Below are 21,021 nucleotides of genomic sequence, written 5' to 3' on the forward strand. Positions count from 1 at the left end.
TCCTCCAAAGCAACACAAGGCACCAAGTCAGCCAGCTTTGCATTGCGTCTCAAAAACAGCGGATATTCTGTGACATTCATGACCTTCAGTGGAACCCATCCATCTGCCCACAGAGGTGTGACGATTCTGGCTACCATTAGACCCTTGGGGGCAGATCGTGCCGACGTAGGTTCTGTCATCGCTGCGCTCCCAGGAGATACTCGTGCAGTTTTTGACAGCTTCCCCCACAAGAGGTACTCACGGCCAGGCTCAAGGCATGTGGCTGAATTGCAGAGCACTGTGCCTATCTTCTCGGGCATTTCACCACCACTCCATCTATGCAAGCCAGCTAGCATTGAAAGAAATTGCTCCGTTTCAGCATTAGTGGATGATGGAGCAGAGATTGCTGTCCAGTACGCACTAAACTTCTTTGACTCATGCAATATGTTTCTGATAACATTAGTTCCAATGATTAGGTCATCAGGTTGCCCCTCAACAACAATTGTTGGCACAATCATTTTACAGTTATTGATTTCCATATGGATGTTGAAAGCTGACTTTGGGCACACTCGTCGACCCCCAACACCAATGAGTGTCACGTTGGTGGAAAATTCGTCTTCTGTACGTACTGCTCCAACAGAGAGCATCTTACGCAGAGCAGTCTCACTCACGGTACAGGCCATGGAGCCACTATCCAACATCCCCCCCAAAGTCATACTGCTCCCCACTCTAACTGGTACATAAAACAAACTATCGCTGCCCCCTACAGTATGTGTGTTTTGATAAACAATATTAGGCAACTGAGATAGTGTGAACGTGTCAGAATTAAAAACTGAATTGAAATTGAGATCAAATGGGTGGGAGAACTCATTTTGACCTGTACGGCCTCCCTCTGAATACAGGTCAGCTAGTTTCCCGAAACTGAACTGATTTGGGGAGAAACTTTGTCGGGGCAATGCTGCTTAGAGTGACCAGGGGCTAGGCACTTGAAACACAGATTATTCAATTTGCAATGATATAAAGTGGAGTGATCAGCGCCACCACACACCTTACATGGAGGGGAGTTGAAAGGACTTAAGCCCCTCTGAATACGCTCAGGATTGCGTGGCTCCACTCTAGACAAAACTCTCTCTAGCATGCTCATCATTCGGCCAAGGACATCACTGTCATCTTTCTGAGCAGGCTGTGGGACATGCTGTGGTGGGACATGCTGTGGTGGGACATGCTGTGGTGGGACACGGACAGGCGGTGAGACATGCTGTGGGCGCTGGGCATGCTGTCGAACACACGAAAAATCTGTATATGGATCGGGGTTAACATGGTGGGGACAAATGGACTGGAGACCCGTCTCTATAGAGCCAGAGTAGGAACAACAAGAAGATTCACTGTCAAGCACTGCAGTCGGGTAATTCTTCAGTGGAGGGACACTGCAAGACCTAGTTGACGCCCCTGATTCCCTTTGATACTCATCTATCCTGAGTTGAACGTCCTTAGAGGTCCACTCATTAACAGGCTTGCATCTGAAAATGTTCGATAGCTGTGGATCAGGACAGTACTTTGCAAACATTTGTGCCACTTCCCCGCCAAGGTTTTCCATTTTTCTGCCCAAGCGACGCAAACCCTCATCAGCAGTGTCTGCTGCTTTGTTTAGTCTGATCCAGTAGTCAACTGGATTTTCCTTTGGCGTGGGTAGCGTGGTGTAAAAATCTTGCAACGGGAGAGTTGACGAGGAATGACTAAAGTATCGTATTAGAATGTCATAAATGATATCTGGGTCTTGCCTCACATCAAGTGCCTCGTCACTCCTGAGAGCTACTCTGACAACGTCTCTTGCCCTCCCTAAAAGCCTGCTTAGTATCTCATCTGCTTTTTCAGCTGTTGTATAAGACTGTTTCCGAAGCTGGGCTTTAGTCATGGTGATCCATTCTTGAATTGAACACTTGTCAGAACCATTTCCCCTGAAAGTCACAATTTCACGTTCCGTCTTGACATGGACAATTACCGGTGTAGTGTTTTCCTGCGTTGTGTTATGTGGTGTAGGGTCGTCTTTAGTCATAACAGTCGCTGCTTTTCCAGTCATTGGTGTGTCATGTGCATGTGTGCGATCAATGAAACCAGAAGAGAGCAGACTAGCCAATACTGAGTTGCCTATCTGCTCTCCAATTCGGCCTACCATGTCAGTCAGGTGTTGCAGGGCAATATTATCACTCATTGGGGTTGAAGTCTGTGCACTCTCCCTCAAGAACTGTTCACCTGGAGACCAGTTTGGGCTCATACCACGCCCCCTGTCCCTCCCATCACTAACATGTTCTTGGAGACCACCTACACCTTCACTTCCATACCCACTAGTAAGTGTGTTTGCATTCAAACCATTAAAATGAACACCCCTGCCAATAGAAAAGCCCTGAAAATCGCCATTTTGACTACTATATCCTTCAGCCATTATACTTTCAGTAATACAAAGAATTGAAAATAAAAAAGGGAAAAAATAAAAACCAGAAATGAACTAATAATTTACGTATTGATTGCAAATGCACAGTGGCACAAATACATAAAAACGAAATCAAAGCGCCAATGCAGTGCAACAGTACCCTCTAGTGGACACAAGAAGAATATGCAGCAACGCCGGGATCTGCTCAGAGGCTGATCAAAATGATCCAGTTGTGTAGTCACGGCACCAGTGTAGCGACCCTCTTTCATGCACGACACAAGGTTTCACAATCTCTGGGTTTATTGCCTGCATTCAATAAACAAAACAATACAAAAGTCAGGGGCCTCTGTTCACGACTGCAATTATCTTCAACGCTTACAAACTCACTTAAGCTACGGCAAGCGCTGAAGCCCATAAAGTGCCAAACGAAAAAAACAGTCGCAGACGCCCATGACTTAACAACTGAATGAGGTACCGGAATATTAACAGTAATACAACAAAAACACAGATTTTGTGAGAATTCAAAAAAACATTCAAAACAATCATATTTCAACTCTGTTACACCGGTCGTATGCCTTCTTTGGCGTCAGGTTTCAAAGCATATCTGTGGGCGGTGATTTCCTTTTGGGTCAATGTTGACCTCAGTTGCTGTGGTCATGAGCCATACGTCAGTCTTTGAAATTGACCACAATGTTTCTGGAATGTCTGGAAAGTCACTAGATTGACAATAGCCTTTTAGAGATTCATCTTGTAGTCATTCGCTCAAACTTGTGGAGTGAAAATTGTGGTCCATCTGAGTGGTTTGTAGAAAACTGGTCCTAAATCAGGAATGTCACATGCAAATGAGCCAGCCTTTTGTGGTTGCCATGGTTCATGTCTGGTGATGAAAATTTGGAGAACTATTTTTCTCAGCTGGAACCACTTCATGTCACGTGGCTCTGCCAGCGATATGTGAAGTAATTCTCCTGGAATGTCGTGCCTTTTGAGTGGCTCAATGTCTCTTGGAAGTGGAACGGTGGCAAACATCCATCCGGACTTGTTGCTCCAATAGACTTTGTCTGCACTCATCCTTTTTGGTTGAAGTTCATTCCAGCGTCTCGGGAAGTCTGGCTTTGGTGGCTCTCTGGCATATTTGATTGTGCAATGCAAGGGGTACAATGTTTGGGGTTTCCACAATGTTTTTTGAAGAATTTTAGTGGAAGTGATTTCAGGTCTGTTGTGATTGAAGTTGGACCCGTGACTATCGGGTCGAGGCTGTAGAATGTCATTGGGGCTCCACTTCCTTCCATGACCATCATTTGAAATGTATATTCTTTTTTGACCATCATGTGGTGTCCTTCAACAGTCAGTGTCAGCCCAAGCGTTTTTATCAAGTCTCTTCCAAACAAATTTTCTGGGTATTCGGGAACATAGACAAAGCTAAATCCTCTGTGTTGAGCCCCATCCTCATCTACAGCTGTTGTTGGTTTTGTGAAATATCTTTTGGCTGGTCTTCCCCCCACTCCAATTACTAACACTGATGTTTTGGCCTGTGTTACTCCAGGTCGAAGATTTTTTACTGATGATTGCGCTTCCGAGTCCACCATAAAATCAACGGGTTTTTCTCTTGGTCCTACTTGTAATTGCCTTTTTTGGTGGGTTGACAGATAAAATGTTTCCAAATAATACACTGAGGTCCAGAATTGGAGTTGGTTGTGAACATTCAGGCTCATCAGAGTTCTCCTCCCCTTCTTCCTCATTCATTTCTCTTCCGGTTAGTCAATCTGTGGATAAATAAGGGTTGTTGTCGTTATGATAATATCTTAGTTTGTGCTTTAATCTGCATTCTCTTGCAAAATGTCCAGGTTTTCTACAAATGTAGCAATTGTCGTCTTTTCCTGGACGTCTTCCTTTTCCTCTTCCTCTTCCTCTGTTTGATCGGCCACATCCTCTGCTATGACCTCGCCCTCCCCCCTGATAGTACATGGGGGCAGACAGGGTTTCTCCAGCGGCGGAGAGACTTTCAAGGAGTTATGTCATGGTGAGTGCAGCTGTCTGGTCTTGCTTCTTTCTTTTCAGGTCTTCAGCGTGGATGGCGTGTGTCACTAGGTCACCCATTGTGGCTGTTCTCCAGGTTACCAGATGTTTTCTTATGTTATTTGCGATGCTGCTTTTCAGACCATCTAGGAGAGCTGACCTGAGCATGATCTGGAAAGGTGTGTCGGGGGCTTCAGCTTCCAGGAACTCCACTGCAATTTCTCATTTTGTCTGTCAGTCTTTCAACATATTGTCTAACTGACTCTCCTGCCTCCTGGCGGCATTGGGTGACAGTGCTGAAATCAGGTGGTTTGGTAAATGTTTCTCTTGCTCTGTTCATGACGTGGGCGAAATCTGCAATCAGACCATCTCCATATAGACGTGCAACTTGGTTTGCGTCGAGGGGGTTGAAATTCCCTATAATCCGTCCTACTCTGTATCCTAGAAGATGTCTGAGGACTGTCATAATCTCTGGCCCATTCAATCTGTAACTGTTGATGAGCTCTCTTATTGCTTCGGTCCACCTTCCCACATTTTGCTCTAAGGGAGGGATGGAAGCACAGGCTTCTTTCATTTCAGCTTGGGTCCAGGGTGGTAAACGTGAATTTCTCTTTCTTGGCCTAGAACTCCAAATGCTGGGTTTGCAACAGCTATCATTGGATACAGGGGATTTGTTGTTGCGAATAAATTGGGTAGTTGGGGGTACAGGTTGGCTGGTTTTGTGGTGGTTATATTAATATTCGCCGTTTGGTGTCTTTAAGTGGATGCACATGCAGTTCCATCCTTCACCGGAAGGGTCTTGCCTCTAGTGCGGCATCCCATGGGAGAGCAGGGACTTTCAATCACTTTGTCTTCACTCTCATTTTTTCCTCCTTTGGCCCGCTCCTCCTTTTTACGTCTCTCGTCTGCAGCTGCACGTAGTCGCCCCTCCTCTCTTGTTCTGGTTACATTCTCTTCTTCTCTGACCCTCGCTCTGCTCACTCCGGTTTCCTCTTTGGCTTCAATCTTCATACGTAACATTTTTCTCTCTTGCTTACTTGCAATATCCTTTCTTCTTTTCTCACTCTGATCAATCCACAGACGTAAAACTCTTAACTGTGAGTCTACCTTGCTTGTGTCTCTTCCTTTCCTGGCCTTTTCTTTTCTTTTGTGAACTAATTTAGCTTTCAACTTGTGCTTCGTGTCTACTTCCTTTAACTTGTGATTAAAACCTTTCTTCAGCCATTTCTTCAAATACTTCAAACTATCACTGTTCATTCCACTCATAAATCTCACATCTGGGTCCTCTTCTAACATTTTCCTCTGGGTCTGACCCATTTTTGCTTTAACAAAGAACCCTAATTTCACAAAAAAAAAAAAAATACCCAAATAGATTGGTCCTAGTCTTTTCAGTCCTTGATTTACCAACAAAAAATTTTGTATCATTCTGGCATTACCTTTAATTAATTCATCAAAAATTACTCACTCATATTTTTCCTAAACTTTTCACTCCTTAATTTATAGATTTTCAATTAAAAAAAAAAAACCAAAATTTTGGACCGAGACAAAAAAATCTCCAGGGCCGTCTGTGACCCACGCTCCCTATGTTGTGCACCGTCCGTGTTGAACACCAATTTCTCAAAAAGTTAATTTTTTCCACTCCTTACAATATGTTTTATCAATTCCTCTTAACACATAACTTTTTTTTAGACAATCTCTGCTATTTTTAAAGATAATTAGGATTACTCTAGGAGCACTTTGAAACGTTTTTTTTAAACACAAATGACAAACATATGAGACAATGGAAGTAAAAGGTTTATAGGAAAGTTTTACAAACAATTCACAAGACAACAATTTAGACATACACAGGGCCCAGACAAACAAATTTCTAATTAAATTTGTTTAATTTGAAACTTCTTTTTTTTTCCTGAAGCCACGCGGTTTATTTTGATCAGTTTATTTTTAAACAATTTCCACAGCGGACGCCGCCGTCCCCGGAATTTAACTGTTTCCCAGAGGGCTCCGTCACCCATAGTAGAATTTTAACTAAGTATTTTTAATTAGGGGGCTCTACCCGCCCCGCGGCCCTTAACTGTTCAGAAATGTGTATTTTTTGGGCCTGTGAGCGACTATCTCTTCGTGTAAGTTATTCCCTACTTACAAAACGTTTAATTTACCCGACCCGGACACCCGATCCCGTTTAAACTACTAGCATAATTTAAAAATTAAAGTACATCTAATTCTTTTATACGTACTTTCTTGGGTGAACGGATAATATTTACCTATAGGATTTCCAGGGCCTTTTCGCCCTTTCGCGCGCACCGACTCGCTCACTAGCGCCCCTATCGTCAATTTTGTTTTATTATAAAATGGCTTCTTCCTAAAATTATTCTAATTTTATATTAAAAATGAATTGTACCTGATTGCTAAAGCCAGCTTTGTCCGAAGAATGGTGTCTTCTGGATCGATGGCTGAGTCCAGATGAGGAAAGTTCTTTACAAATGAAGAAAGCGCGGTGACGTGTTCCTTTGTTCTGAAGCGTGCTAAAACGTGCTCGAAATGCTAGGCCGCGGACTCGTTCCTCAATCTTCAGCCATCGCCAGAAAGTGCGCCATCCCGAGTTTTGATGCACCAATAAATGTTGGAGTTAATAAAGTTATTAATCCACTGCTGACCAAAGAAATCAGGCAAAGGCAAATCTGGAGTTTTTAAAAACCGTTGTACAGCAGGGAAAAAAATGGTACGTCCCTGTTAGGCCAAACCTTTTTTTCACCCACATCCGGGTTTGCGGTCTCATTTATTCGGGAAGTCACGCATGCGCCATGGCAGCGCATAAGTATTAACATACAATGGAGATACACATGAGCTTTTCGTTACATACAATGAAAAAACCCGAAACATGTGTGTATTTTAATTATACTATGTGTGTGTATTTTAATGATTACTCATATATTCAAAATGGAAAAATAGAAAACAGAAGTAGAAAAAACAGGTTAAAACAAGCTAATTTCCTCATGATTATTTGTAACATAGGTGACTGAGAAATACACAAATACTAAATCTAATTTACTTTACTACACAGTTAAGACTTCAAACCTTTTTTATTTCTAAAAAAGATAAAGAAGTCCCTTTGTCATCGTCAGGGCAGGAAGGGAAGCCATTTTGTGCATGTTCGAAATGGCCATGGTGAACGAAAGTGTGTGATTACTTGAACAGAAAATCAGGCGCTGAAAAGTTCTTGCAAATTTTATGCATCAATTCAGATTTCTTGCAATAAAATGTTGTTTTGCAAGCAAAGTGAGCCGGCGTCAATAAAAAACATTGTTCAGATATTCGAGGTATCACAAATCCCCTAAAAAAGCACCAATGCGAAAACTTTGCATGAAACATATCCCTTCACAAAAAGCGTTTTTTCACATGTTCCAAGTTTTCTTGAAAACTAATATGTCACGACCGGAACAGGCAGTAGACCCAGACGCGTAACGTTTCAAACAATGCTTTATTGGAGAATTGAGGAAGTCAGGCGATAGGAAACAAACTACAGCGATCCGATGCTCGCTGGGCAGGAGGAGCGGGAAACCCTCGCGAACAAAGCGTGGTCGGAGAGCGGAAGCAGGTCGGGCAGCGGGGACGGGCGAATTGATCGTGGTCGGAGGGCGGAAGCAGGTGGGGCAGCCGGGACAGGAGAACTGAGCGTGGTCGGAGGGCGGAAGCAAGTCGGGCAGCCGGGACACGAGAAAACAGCGTGGTCGGAGATCGGGACAAGTCAGGAAACCGGAGACGATCGGGAAGCCAGGGACAGACGAGCAGAAAAGAGAACAGGGTCCCAGCGTCAAAATGCTTGCCTTGCATGTGAGGTGGTTTGCTGACGGACTGACAAGGAGTGAACGAGAATGACGTGTTTAAATAGGAGAACTACCCAAGAAACGAGTGGCAGCTGGGGCTAAACGAGTGAGCGCAGGTGAGAGCAATGGACTAATCATGAGACAATATTTTTTTTAAAAACTAGCAATGTTTAAATGTTATTAAACAATGGTAAAAGCTAGAACAAGGGTCTCCAACCTGGTGCCTGCAGGCCCCTGCGTGCCCTTCGAGGACAGCTAAGGTGCCCACAGACCTGTTCTGAAAATACCCCGCTAGTACTGAACCATTGTGATTTTTCTAGGTTTTTTTTGTGTGTGGTTGACAGAGTCAAATAAACCCCACACCCTACTTATCTCTCTTCTGCTCTTTCGTTCTCACTCTTGCACCCCCATCTCTCTCTCTCTATTTCTTGCTTTCTCTTGGCCTCTCTCATTTATTCTCCCTCACTCTCTTTCTCTATTTCTCTATTTCTTTCTTCCTTTTTCTCCCTCTCTCGTCTCTCTCTTTTGCTATTTTTGTTTTTTTCTCTCATTCTTCTTTCTGCTTCCAACAAAAAAGAAGCTTGCTGCCAGGAAAAAGGTTGGAGACCCTTGAGCGAGAGGCATACTGTTTTTTCTTTGTTTTTGTTTTTACAGATGAGGGTAAAAGCTTGCTTTTGATGTGTCCTATGCCTATATTGCTATAGACTTTAATTTTCTCCAGGCCTTCAAATATGACTCAAACTGGTAAAAATAGGCTGAAAGCGGCTTTCTAAACATCTGCCATTGAATAAGATAATTAACAGAATTTTAACAATAATCTGTGGTCTGTGCAGCCCTTTGAGACTCTTTGTGATTAGGGCTATGCAAATAAACATGACTTGACTTGACTTGACTTAACACAGTTTTGAAGGCTTTTTATGAGGTAAGAAATGTAACAGTGAAAAACAACATGCTCCGTGGGGATTCTCTTCGGGGGCACGTTTGCTATTCCAAAGGCATCTGCACTCCTCGGCGAATACATTATGATTTATTAGGATGGATATATTGCGCGGTCAAAGTCAGATTAAACAGAAATTGAAATGCTAATGTTTGCGCTAAGAAAGGCCAGCGGCTGTAATAAGATTACTTAAGAAGAAAAAAGCATCCGGGTCGCGCAACGCTAAGCAATACGTTTCAATTCCCGCGTGTGGACGGATGACAGAAGTTCATATGAGCTACTGCTTTTAATCTACCGCCAGGATATCTATTTGACGCCAGAAAGCAGAACGACGGAGAATTTGGATAGGAGGCGGCAGTGAGGCCGCTGTGCTGAAGGCGACCACCCAATTGCATTGACCTCGGCTTTTTTGGCAGCCGAGAAATAAATTAGCTACAGAGACATGCTTGTGTTGCTATGCTAACCATGTTTGAAAAATGCTAGCCGCTACACAGCTAGTGTGAATAACGGAACGTAGGGTGGTATGGCCCGCAGGATGGGTGTGGTACATTGACGTCTTGTAATGTCCCCAGAAAGGTCTGTTAGAGCTTTATGTTCCATTTTTGCAAATCCACACCGTTTTACTCCAAAGAGAGAGGGAAAAAAACATCCTTGCGTGCCTATTGGAAGGAGAATGCCCTCCTGAAGAATTGGTCCGTGGTGCAATAATTTGTTTAATTTTGTAAGTTTCCAATGTCCTCAACTGAACTGCTTCTCTTTAGCCTATTTTATCTCCATCGAAAATACTGAATCCCAGAAGGTGAACATGCGCCAAGACGCCAAAATTACCTTGTGTTGATTTTTTTTGCTTCAGCACACTCAGGTTCCCATTTTTCTTGTTTAGGTTAATTCTGTTACACTTTATTTCATACGTACAAAAAAAAACCTTGGCTTACAAGCTGTAACACTACCGCTAGCAGCCAGAGCATCGTAGCACTTTTCTACATTTTAGACTGGTAAAGGAGAAGTAGCATTGCAATGTTTTTCCTGTGTCTCAGCCAATTAGATGCATCAGAATATCCATGCGAGTGTGACGTCCACCCTCTGCCATTTCCCGCAAACTTTTTCAAGCCCAGTTTGCACAGGTTGAATAAAAATGACGAATGAGAACTTTTACGACGAATTTTTGTCAATTTCCAAGATGACAAATATCCATTTGTATAAAACCAAAAGGAGGACCTATAGCAAGCACTCAATTCCTAAGGTTAGAGCTAGGACTACGTCACATAGCTGAAGCTAAATCAATCCTTATCCTTCTCATCATCAGTACTTTGTGACATTTTTGGAACAGAACTATGCTCACAACTTGTTTTCAAACAATTATTATTGACAAAAATGACGCTTAAAATGAACCTCAATGATGTTAACTGCAGGAGGGGGACTGATTTTCGGTGGCAATTGTTTTTTGTTTTTTTGTATTTTCTGGTTTATTTTTTATTTTTAATCAGGGGAGCTTCGTAACCTGAAAACTTCGTTGGTAGACACGCATTTTGAATGTAAATGCGCTAATCCATTCCAAGCCCCGCACACTATTGTATTTTTTTAACTTGTAATAAAAGAGCATCAGAACATGACACAATACACAAAACCACACAATAAACATAAAACGAGAGGCACATAATTTAAAAAGACAAATAAAAATGTTAATTTATCTTTATGCCTTGCGTTTCTTGAAAAATTGATCCAATGGCATCCGCTTTTGCCAGCTTTTGACAATCCGTCGGAAATGCGTAAGGCAGACATCATAATGAGCGATAGCCCGACTTGTCAATACTTTTTCCAGGTGATTCCCTATTCACCAATTCTGAGACTTCGTGGAATTCTGCTAAAATGTCTTTATTTGGGCTGATTGAATTATAGGTGCATCCCCTCCCCGTCATCTTGCCGGGACCCCTCCTCTTCCTTGTCTCTAAACTCTGAATTGTGACGGTGACACGAAGAGTAGTTATTGGATGTGTGTTATTCCTCTCCAAGCGATCTTGGAAGCAGATCCAGAGAAAGGGCTACCCAAAACCTATTACTGTACCTGACTCAGAGTGTATTTCTTTCTTTCCTACTTCAATACAATCTCAAGTTTTAACCTTGACAGCGGCCAATAACATACTGTACAGTATTTTTGAATAGGTATCTTGAAACACCTTTGAAACTTTTGTCCGTAGAGACATTCGTAAGTAAAGGTACCACTGTAATTTGTAAAACCCGATGCAAATGGGCATTTTATTATTTCAAATATTTTATGATATTGTAAAATGTGACACTGTAACATCAAATGCAACGAAAAATTAGCTTTTGTCTGGAGAACTCATATGCCGTTTTTGTTTTTTGTCTTGTCATTTATGGCTGAACATTTTACTTTCATGGCCTTTTGAGTCAAAACAGTTCTGACACCCAGACGTAGGGTAAACAAAAGCAGGTTCCGAGCGGGTTACCTACCGACGGGGCACATCTCAGGAACGCTGGCCTGGTAGCAACGCTGGCGGAACTGCGGCGCGTTGTCGTTGATGTCCTGCACCTTGATGATGAACTCGGACGGAGGTTCCTCGGGTTGCTGGGAACGACGGTTGATGGCTTGAGCTTGGAGCACATAGAAGGCCTTCTCCTCGCGGTCCAGCTTGCGCAGCGTCCGGATCTGGCCAGAATACTCATCCATCTGGAACACGTCGCCGGCGCCTTCCCCCGACAAGATGTAGCGGACAATCCGCTCCCCACGGTCAGAATCCGATTTTAGCTGTGCCACCGGATGGAATGAGTTTAGTGGTGGTTTGTAGCCGTTTGTGACCATTTGTGGCGTTTCTTGACTGTTTGTGGCTGTTTGTGGTGACAGTTTGTGATGGCAGTTTTCAGAAGTTTGTGACGGTTTGTGCTGGTTTGTGGCTGTTAGTGGTGACAGTTTGTGACGGCAGTTTTCGGAGGTTTGTGACGGTTTGTGGTGGTTTGTATTTGTTAGTGGTGACAGTTTGTGACTGCAGTTTTCGGAGGTTTGTGACGGTTTGTGGTGGTTTGTATTTGTTAGTGGTGACAGTTTGTGACTGCAGTTTTCGGAGGTTTGTGGCAAATTGTGGTGGTTTGTGGCTGTTTGTGTTGACAGTTTGTGATGGCAGTTTTCAGAGATTTGTGACGGTTTGTGGTGGTTTGTGGCTGTTAGTGGTGACAGTTTGTGACGGCAGTTTTCGGAGGTTTGTGGCAAATTGTGGTGGTTTGTGGCGGTTTGTGATGGTATGTGATCGTTTGTGCCCATTTGTGCCGTTTTGTGGTGGTTTGCAGTGGCGACGCTTTTGTACCTGACCGATGATGCGAGGCGTGGGTTCTTCTTCTTGGACGAAGAGCCGCTCCCAGATCCAGCTTCTCCTCAAGCGACGGTGGAGCACAGAGGACTCCTTGCTCGTGCTGTCGGCAATGGAATTGCTCAGCAGGCTCATCAGTGCCAGGGCTGCCAGCGAGCTAGTGGCACTACCGAACATTCCCTTGCTGACCCAATAACCTCCTGGCATGGCAGAAGGCCTCACGTTTCTAGGATTAATGGAACACTGAAAAACTATATCAAATCCCCAAACTTATTCGTGTGGTTTTTATGAGACAAAGAAATCCAAAAAAAGCTGTCGTGGGCATCCTGCAGATTATGCTGAGCATCTCCATCCGTCAACCCGCCACCGTCTGCCCGGGAAGCCTGCAAGGCACAAAGCTGATCAGCACCAGAATACTTTAGAGACTTGCAGAATTCGCATACAGTTATATCCCTACATACTAGATTTCGTTCCCAGATCGTGCTTGTACCTAGGATTTTTCATACCCTGAGCAAATTGTCCTAATACTAAATGACGGAAAACCAATTAAGTACTTCCCAGTCTCTAAAAAGCATCCAAAAGTTAACCCTAAATAGCTAAAAAAAGACATCTTCCTTATCACTAAAACACATTCAAATCCATGAACATTAAAAAATAGGAACAAGATAAATAAGATGATGATAAAATGACTTTAAAACCCCCACCTTGGTGTTGTGTACCCCATGGATTGGTTTAGGTTTTAAAGGGGAACGAAGTGGTAGAGGGGGCAACAGATTGTAGACGGTGAGGTTCGGCAGTCGGGGCTAGTGGCCTTCTGTTTAAACGTGTGGTTCCCCAAGGCTTTTCCTTCTGAGGGGTGCAATGCCATTAAAGAGGCACAACACAAGTGTGCGGGATCAGGTCTGCACGACAGGAAACGCATAAGCTAATGCTGGTAGTGAGGGGTCTCAAGCAGTCTCTAGTGAAGGGGTCAGGAACCCATGGCTCGTGAGCCATATATGGCTGTTTTATGAGTACATATGGCTCGGAGATAAAAAAAATATATATTTTTTTTATACATCGATAGATGTAGGGCCAATTGACTCACATGCAAAATCGAATCTAAACCAATATGCATTGACCTTGGTCCAGTATATCTAAGACACAATTTTCACAACAGTTTACAATCAAGGTGTCACACCAACAGACCTGTTGTGGTTAAAATCGCTAATTATTTCTTTACATGAAGCTTATTTAACAATTTGTGTTCATTTTGAGACATTTTATGATAAAAAGCCAATAAACAAACCTAAACCCAAAAGGAATGGGCGGGGCTGTACACAGGAAAGGACGCATGCACTCCTTCTACGTTTTCTAACCTAGGATATTTATTGAAAAGTAATGGCTCAGAGGAAGGCTCAAAGAACAGATTTTGCATTTATCTTTATGACAGTTGCTTGTATAGACCTCTCTTGTTTTCCTTGCGAGTTCAACATTGATTGATGTCTTCTCTCCTTATTTGAATTGTCTGCTAATCTATAAACTTCTTACTTGGTCCTTCGAGCCGGATCTGAAACAGCCACCTTGGGAACAGATTGAAATGTTTGCATCTTGATGGGTTTTTTTTTCCAGTCTTCTCTTGTTCACCTTGCAAATTCAGAATTCAATGATGCCATTGTCTTCCTTTCTTTCTCTATCTTCTTTTTTTTCCCCTCAAAGGGATCCATGACTGGTAAATATGAGCTTTGTCATCTCTGTGTTCTTTTCGTAGTATAAACAATTTGAACGTTTATATGAGGTAAAAGTTCACTGCATATTGAAACAATAAAGGCTATTATAATATAGTGAGTATAACACATTTTCAAAATGAAGTCATTCGGTGCATAATGTTCCATAATCGGTGTTATGGATTAAAGCAACGAAATAATCTAAAGAGCTATTTGGGAACCAAAAAAGGCATCTTTTTTCCATGAAAAGAGTCAGAAGAGCCGCTTCTGGAAAAAGTACAGCAATTCCCATTACTAAGCGTGATGATTAGCAAGCGATACTGAAGCACGCAGCGAGACCTCGTTGGTTAATGACGTTCCGCCACCTGAGTCGGGACACTATAACATGGTGCTGACATCGGGGGGTGTCGCTAGCTAGCTGTCGCCCCAGTGCACAATGTCAACGCTGATTCAAGCAGCACTCGTTTGACGAACTTGGAAATGATCAGATTAACATTGCTGCAACTTGCGCTAGCTGCGCATTCAAATGGAAAAAATTGCTCAAGTTTACCTGCTCTCCATTGTAGAAACTTTTTGTCAAGGTAAACAAGTACAAGCACCAAAAGACAATCTTTAGCAACTTTCTTAGCTCGAGAAGGTTAGCTTATCTTTGCTTGAGGACCTTTTCTTACTCATCCAGCTGTGTGACCCGGTTGTTGATTTTTGCAAATTATTTTAGTTGTTGTCAAGGTCAACAAGTACAAGCACCACAAAGCAACAAACTTCCTTACTTGTCTTACTCATCTAGTCTTGTGACCCAGATGTTTATTTGAACAAAATGTTTTTATTGTTGTAGAGGTCAACCACTCGAAGCACCCAAAACACAACTATCTTTAGCAACTTCCTTTGCTTAAGGAGCTGAGTTTCATATTTCTTTTTTTGCACTGTAAATGATGCTTTTCACACAATCGGAGCCCAAAATGTTAGAGTTCAAGTGAAGGGAAGCAGGAATCAAACCTTGGCTGCTCAAGAAAGGTATTTGATTAACAAAACCCGGAACAAAGGAACACACAAACTAGGGTCACAAAACAACATGTCTAGACAAAATCTAACCTGATAATGTAGAAAACAGAAACAAGGACCTTACTGGAAAAGCAAGGAACAAATAAACAAACAAAAAAGTAAACTAACAAAATGTCCAAAATCAGAAACAGAAAACAAAAAAAAAAGTGATGTAGCAATGCCAGTGGAAATGAAAATGACCTGTGTGTTGTCCAAAACGTCCTTGTAAAGGTTCAGGACAATTAGTGACAGAAGTTAGCTGATTGGACACACCTATGCCTAGTTCTAAACATGGTTGTCGCCCTTATGGTGGAAAGAGGCGTACCAGACCCTGACAAAGGAAACACTTTTAAACATGGCTCTATTTCTGAGCTGCCAAACGTGGCCTAAGAAAAAGGTCAGCCATTTAAAAAAACAAGCAAATAATAAACTGACTTTTGTTTAACGGCATTAATGACGTTAAAAAGGTGCATTGCACAAAATTTCATCTCATCTCATCTCATTAGCTGCATTGCTTATCCTCAGTAGGGTCGCGGGGGTGCTGGAGACCATCCCAGCAATAATCAGGCAGTGAGCAGGGGACACCCTTAACTGGTTGCCAGCCAATCGCAGGGCCATTGCCCAAAATACCAATCAAAAATACAGCGTTCAGCCCCACTGGTAGGTATCGAGTTTTGTAGACAAAATGTCCTAATTGGTCATCGGGGAAGAGTCGCGCTCGAAAAAACAATGAGCGGCGCCCAAAAGGGAAATGTCAAACCATCATAAGCATCCAGAGCATCATAAGCATCATGAGCTTCATGTACTTGTTAGTAAGCAATTTGTCGCTATTTGTTTCCGCACACACGGAGCGGAAAACAGTCGGCGGCGGCGACAATTCCCACCGACGTTAATCGCTCGCATCAACAACCACGCTTTCTTTTGCTTTGTTGATTCGCTTTGGAAGGTTAAAATATGATCATAACTTTACAGAAATACGCTGGAATAAAGAATACAGTATTTGCAAACTAATTTAGCTTTCGTACACCTTTTTCACGGCCAAATTCAAGCACTTTTTAATCGCTTTAAAAGCCAATTTTTCCAGTACCTTAAAGGAAGAAATGTAGCGCCTATCAAACTAACTTTTTTCTGTTGGCTTTAATGACTAAAAAAAAGTCGCTTGGTGCTACACATTCTTTACGCTATTTTGCTCTGTTCCTATAGGCTATTATCTACAATCTTTTTGTGTCAATGGCCTGCTATAAACTGAGATTAAATCTGCCATTCTGCTTCAACAGTGCACACAAGGCTCCAATATTTTCACACTTGTTTAAAAACACATACAGGGGTCTACAGTTGTTGGGTAATGATGGAAATCAATACTGAAGACAAAAAAAGTAATGTATGAATAAAAAGCAGAATAACGAGCCAAATTCAGACACATTTTAATGATATTGATTCTTCTGAATAAGAGTGCATTCGCTCTTTCAATCTTAGAGACTGCTGATCTATTGCTTCTTGTTTTACCTGTTTTAATTTTTATCCTTTCCCTTCATATCTGTGTTAATTGGTGAAAATAGATTTGTAAATTTATCATTTTATTGGATTTTATCAATTATTTATACGGGAGGAAAATAAGTACTTGAACGCCCTGTTATTTTGCTCTTTTTCTCACTTCACATCATGGAGGGGTCTGAAATTTTCATCGTAGGTGCATGTCCACAATGAGAGAGAAATACTAAAAAGAAAAATCCGAAAATCACTATGCATTATTTTGTAAAGATTTATTTGGTTGATATAGCTGCAAATAAGCATTTTAACACCTGAGAAAATGAATGTTAATATTTGGTACCGTAGCCTTTGTTTGCTATTACAGAGGTCAAACATTTCCTGTAGTATTTCACCAGGTTTGCGCACACTGCAGGAGGGATCTTGACCAACTCCGCCAGGCAGATCATCTCTGGATTAGTCAGGTTTCTGGGCTGTCGCTGAGAAACACTGGGTTTGAGTTTCCCTCACAAGATTTTCGATTGGTTTCAGGTCTGGATACTGGCTGGGCCATGCTAGAACGTTGATATGCTTCTCACGGAGCCTCTTTGGTTTTCCTGGCTGTTTGTCATTGTCGTGTTGGAAGACCCAGCCACGACCCATTTTCAATGTTCTGACAGAGGGAAGGAGGTTGTTCACTAAAATCTCACAACACACAGCCCCAGTCATCCTCTCTTTAATGTAGTGCGCTTGTCCTGTCCCATGTGCAGAACACCCCTCCCCCCAAAAAAAGCATGATGCTACCACCCCCATGCTTCAGAGTAGGGATGGTGTTCTTCGGAATTTTACTCTTCATTCATCTTCCTACAAACATTCTTAGTGGAATTATGACCAAAAAGTTCTATTTTGGTCTCATTTGACCACAAAACCTTCTCCCATAACTCAACTGTTTCATCCATATGGTCTTATAAAAACTTAAGACAGGCCTTGACATGTGCTGTTTTGAGCAGGGGAACCTTTCGTGCGATGCATGATTTCAAATCATGACGTCTTAGTGTATTACCCACAGCAGGGGTCAGCAACCTTTTCGGTGCAGAGTGCCACTTTCAAATTTCCTTGTTAATCAGTGTGCCACACCAAGATTAATGACTCGCACAACATTTTCTTAATATCCAACAGAGCTGTCATTCAACCCCATCGTATAACTCAGTGTTTTTCAAGACTTTTTGAACCAAGGTACACTTTTATTTATAAAAAAGTTCCCTGGCACACCGTCCGTCGAAAATGTTTGAAAATGAAGTTATGTCAAATATTTTACTGTACTACCTCATAAGCAGATAATTACTGTATGAAAAGAAGAAAATAATACTTAAAATGAAAAATGAAATGAAAAGATCTGAAATGAAATGATCTGCATTTATATAGCGCTTTTCAAGTCAATGAAGACTTCCCAAAGTGCTTTACAATGTGCTTCACACTTACGCATTCACACACCAATAGCGGCCATGCAGCCATGCAAGGCGCCAACCTGCTTATTGGGGGCATTAGGGATTCAGTGTCTTTGCCCAAGGACACTTCGACATACAACACGGAGGAGACGGGATTCGAACCTGCGATCTCTTTATCCCAAGACAAGCGCTCTACCTCCTGAGCCAATACTAACTTGAAATAACAGCAGCAATGCAGAAGGCACGCACACGCGCGCACACACACACTTCTTTAAAATATTCGCCATCAGGTTTTCCGTGCTTTGCTATTCAGTGAGCAAATTGTTAGATAGCTTCAGTGGTGGTGTTTTTAGCAGCGACAAAGGTTTTTAGGGTCTGTGTTTGTTTGCAACCTGGACACAGCGCGTTTTAATGTCTTCGCCTTGAATTCATGTTGATGTTTGGTCTCGTAATGACGTTTAACACTTGATGCGCGAGGTACAACGCTCTCGAGGCATAATGCACAAAACAGTAGTCATTTTTTGCACAAAGCCCCAGTAATCTGTCCACGCTGGCTGGAAAGAACGAGATGTTTTCGCTCGAGGATCCGCCATGATTCGTTTATTTATCGCGCGCGTGTGTTTCGTTGGCTGGGTTAAGAGCTCTCCTTTGCGTGGCGCCGCGCAAACACGCGCTTACACACGGAGGGGCGCTACCGTAAATTGTAAATAGTAAATGGTCTGCATTTATATAGTGCTTTTCAAGTAAAGCTTCTAAATAACACGGTGCACAACTGAAAATGTCTAATTTTCAGGTAAATGCGCTTTAAAAAAAAAAAAAAAATATTATTTTGACGTTCACTCACCAAAATAACAAAATAACACCACCACCAGTGCCACCAGTGGCATGCGTGTCATAGGTTGCCGACCCCTGACATGCAATAACCTTGTAAACGGTGGTCCCAGCTCTTTTCAGGTCATTGACCAACTTCCTTCGTGCAGTTCTAGCCTGATTCCTCACCTTTTTTAGAATCATTGAGACCCCACGAGGTGATATCTTGCCTGGGACCCCACTCTGATTAAGATTGACCGTCATGTTTAGATTCTTCCATTTTCTAATGATTGCTCCAACAGTGGACCTTTTTTTTACCAAGCTACTTGGCAATTGCTTCGCAGGCCTTTTCAGCCTTGTTGAGGTGTACAATGTTGTCTCTTGTGTCTTTGGCCTTCGCCATGTTACAAGTTAAAGTCTACTGATTGTATGGGGTGGACAGGTGTCTTTATGCAGCTAACGACCTCAAACAGGTGCATCTGATTCAGGATGATTCAAGAAGTTCAGGTGGACTTCTAATGGGCGGACTAACTGGTCTTTCGGGGTCAAAATTCTACAGTAGATGCCAACCAGGTGTTCAAATACTTATTTGCAGCTGTATCACACAAATAACACATAATCACAGTTGACATGCACTTACAATGAAAATTTCAAACCCCTCCATGATTTCTAAGTGGGAGACATAGCAAAATAGCAGGGTGTTCAAATACTTATTTTTTTTCACTGTAGCAATAAGGTTAATTATTTAATTTGTATTTATTGTTTTTCATTTTCGGGGATTTTTGTTGTTGTTCGACTTTAAATCTTTTCAGTGCGTGGAAATCTAAAGTTGTTTTTTATTTTACCTTTTTGTAGATATGTGAATACTTTAATTGATATTTCATGTGTTTTGCAGGGATCCCTTGCAATACATAAGAAATGACTAATTACGAAATAATTTGTGCACAGCGTTTTATAATAATGACAATATATCACACTCCAAAAAAACAAATATGGAGAGCCATTTTGGAGCCAAAAGAAGACTTTGTCATTCAGGTTGAAGGCGATGCTTTGGGCTTTCTTTTCTTGCTTCTCAAAAAACAGCTGGAATTCCCATAATTAGTCTGACAAACCTGTTATTTTGGATGCGACAGTAGCTGTAACACTTCACATGACAATTTATTAATGAAGACTGGAGCCACAATCAATGTCACTTTTACAAACCCTGTTATTTGACTGTAAAGCGCAGAATCTGGGACTCTGTTTTCAGGTCAGCCAGCTACCACCTAAATTTCTACTGACCTACTGAAATATATGAAGTCTGTGCATGAAAAAACACACAACAAAACACACTGAAAAAATGTAATTGTTGTTGAGGCAAAACAAAAGCACCAGCTGCTTACTAGGATGACTTTGTGGCATCTGTGCAGAGACCTCCATCATCTCCACCTCCATTACCCTTCCTGTAAGCTCGCAAATCCCATCTCATTATTTGCCAACAAAAGCTGGTCAAAAGAACCACCCTCAGTTACCCACCTTTGTATGTTGGCGCTGCTTCCAGGAGGGACGCCCTTATTCCATTTGGACCAGAACAACCGGCGAAACCACCTACAGAACAGACCGACAAAGCAAACCAAAGAAACAACCTAATGCCCGGGAAATAAGACAGAAGCGATATTGTGCTTGCTTGCGGCCCTCATGTAAATGGCAGGCCCTCCGAGAAACCCTCAGAGAAACCCTCCAAGAAACCCTCCGAGGCCCCCCGCCGCCCCCTGCACGTACCAAAGCATTTCTATTTCTAAGGCCGTCATTTCTGTGAAACAATGTGACGCTTTGTCAGGACCGGGATGGACCAGAATTCCCCCCAGTGGTAATCATAAGTCATTGGGCGGGGTCTTGCTGTCTTTGTGGCGCCCAATAATACCAGCTCTTGTGCTTCTCTCGCCTAACATTTCAAATCAGAGAAACCAAAAAATGCTTAAACTTTAATGTAGTGTTTTAATCCCTTAATGTAAAATTGTAAATTGTAAAATTGGCCAAAAATCCCAATCTAGAATGTA

General features: G+C 42.3%; 1 protein-coding gene across 5 annotated transcripts in view; it reads right to left on the reverse strand.

Annotated features, from left to right (window-relative positions):
* Positions 1 to 20,648, reverse strand: part of LOC148347979 (cadherin-7-like) — a 69,861-nt gene extending 49,213 nt beyond the window's left edge. For 2 of the 5 annotated variants that reach the window (XM_088322757.1, XM_088322755.1), the window contains exons 1-3: positions 20,498 to 20,648; positions 12,508 to 12,893; positions 11,660 to 11,954 (exon numbers count right to left, since the gene is read on the reverse strand). In XM_088322757.1, coding sequence (XP_088178883.1) covers positions 11,660 to 11,954; positions 12,508 to 12,717 — 505 coding nt within the window. In that variant the 5' untranslated portion in view covers positions 12,718 to 12,893; positions 20,498 to 20,648. Of the gene's footprint in view, positions 1 to 2,570; positions 2,959 to 6,824; positions 7,139 to 11,659; positions 11,955 to 12,507; positions 12,894 to 20,364; positions 20,420 to 20,497 lie in introns of those variants that run through there. The other 3 variants (XM_088322756.1, XM_088322758.1, XM_088322759.1) reach the window with 3 other exon arrangements.
* Between the last annotated feature and the right edge of the window lie 373 nt (positions 20,649 to 21,021).

This window comes from Urocampus carinirostris, chromosome 18 (genome assembly GCF_059441175.1).
Source record: "Urocampus carinirostris isolate Australia breed hairy pipefish chromosome 18, RoL_Ucar_1.0, whole genome shotgun sequence".
NCBI classification, from domain to species: Eukaryota; Metazoa; Chordata; class Actinopteri; order Syngnathiformes; family Syngnathidae; genus Urocampus; species Urocampus carinirostris.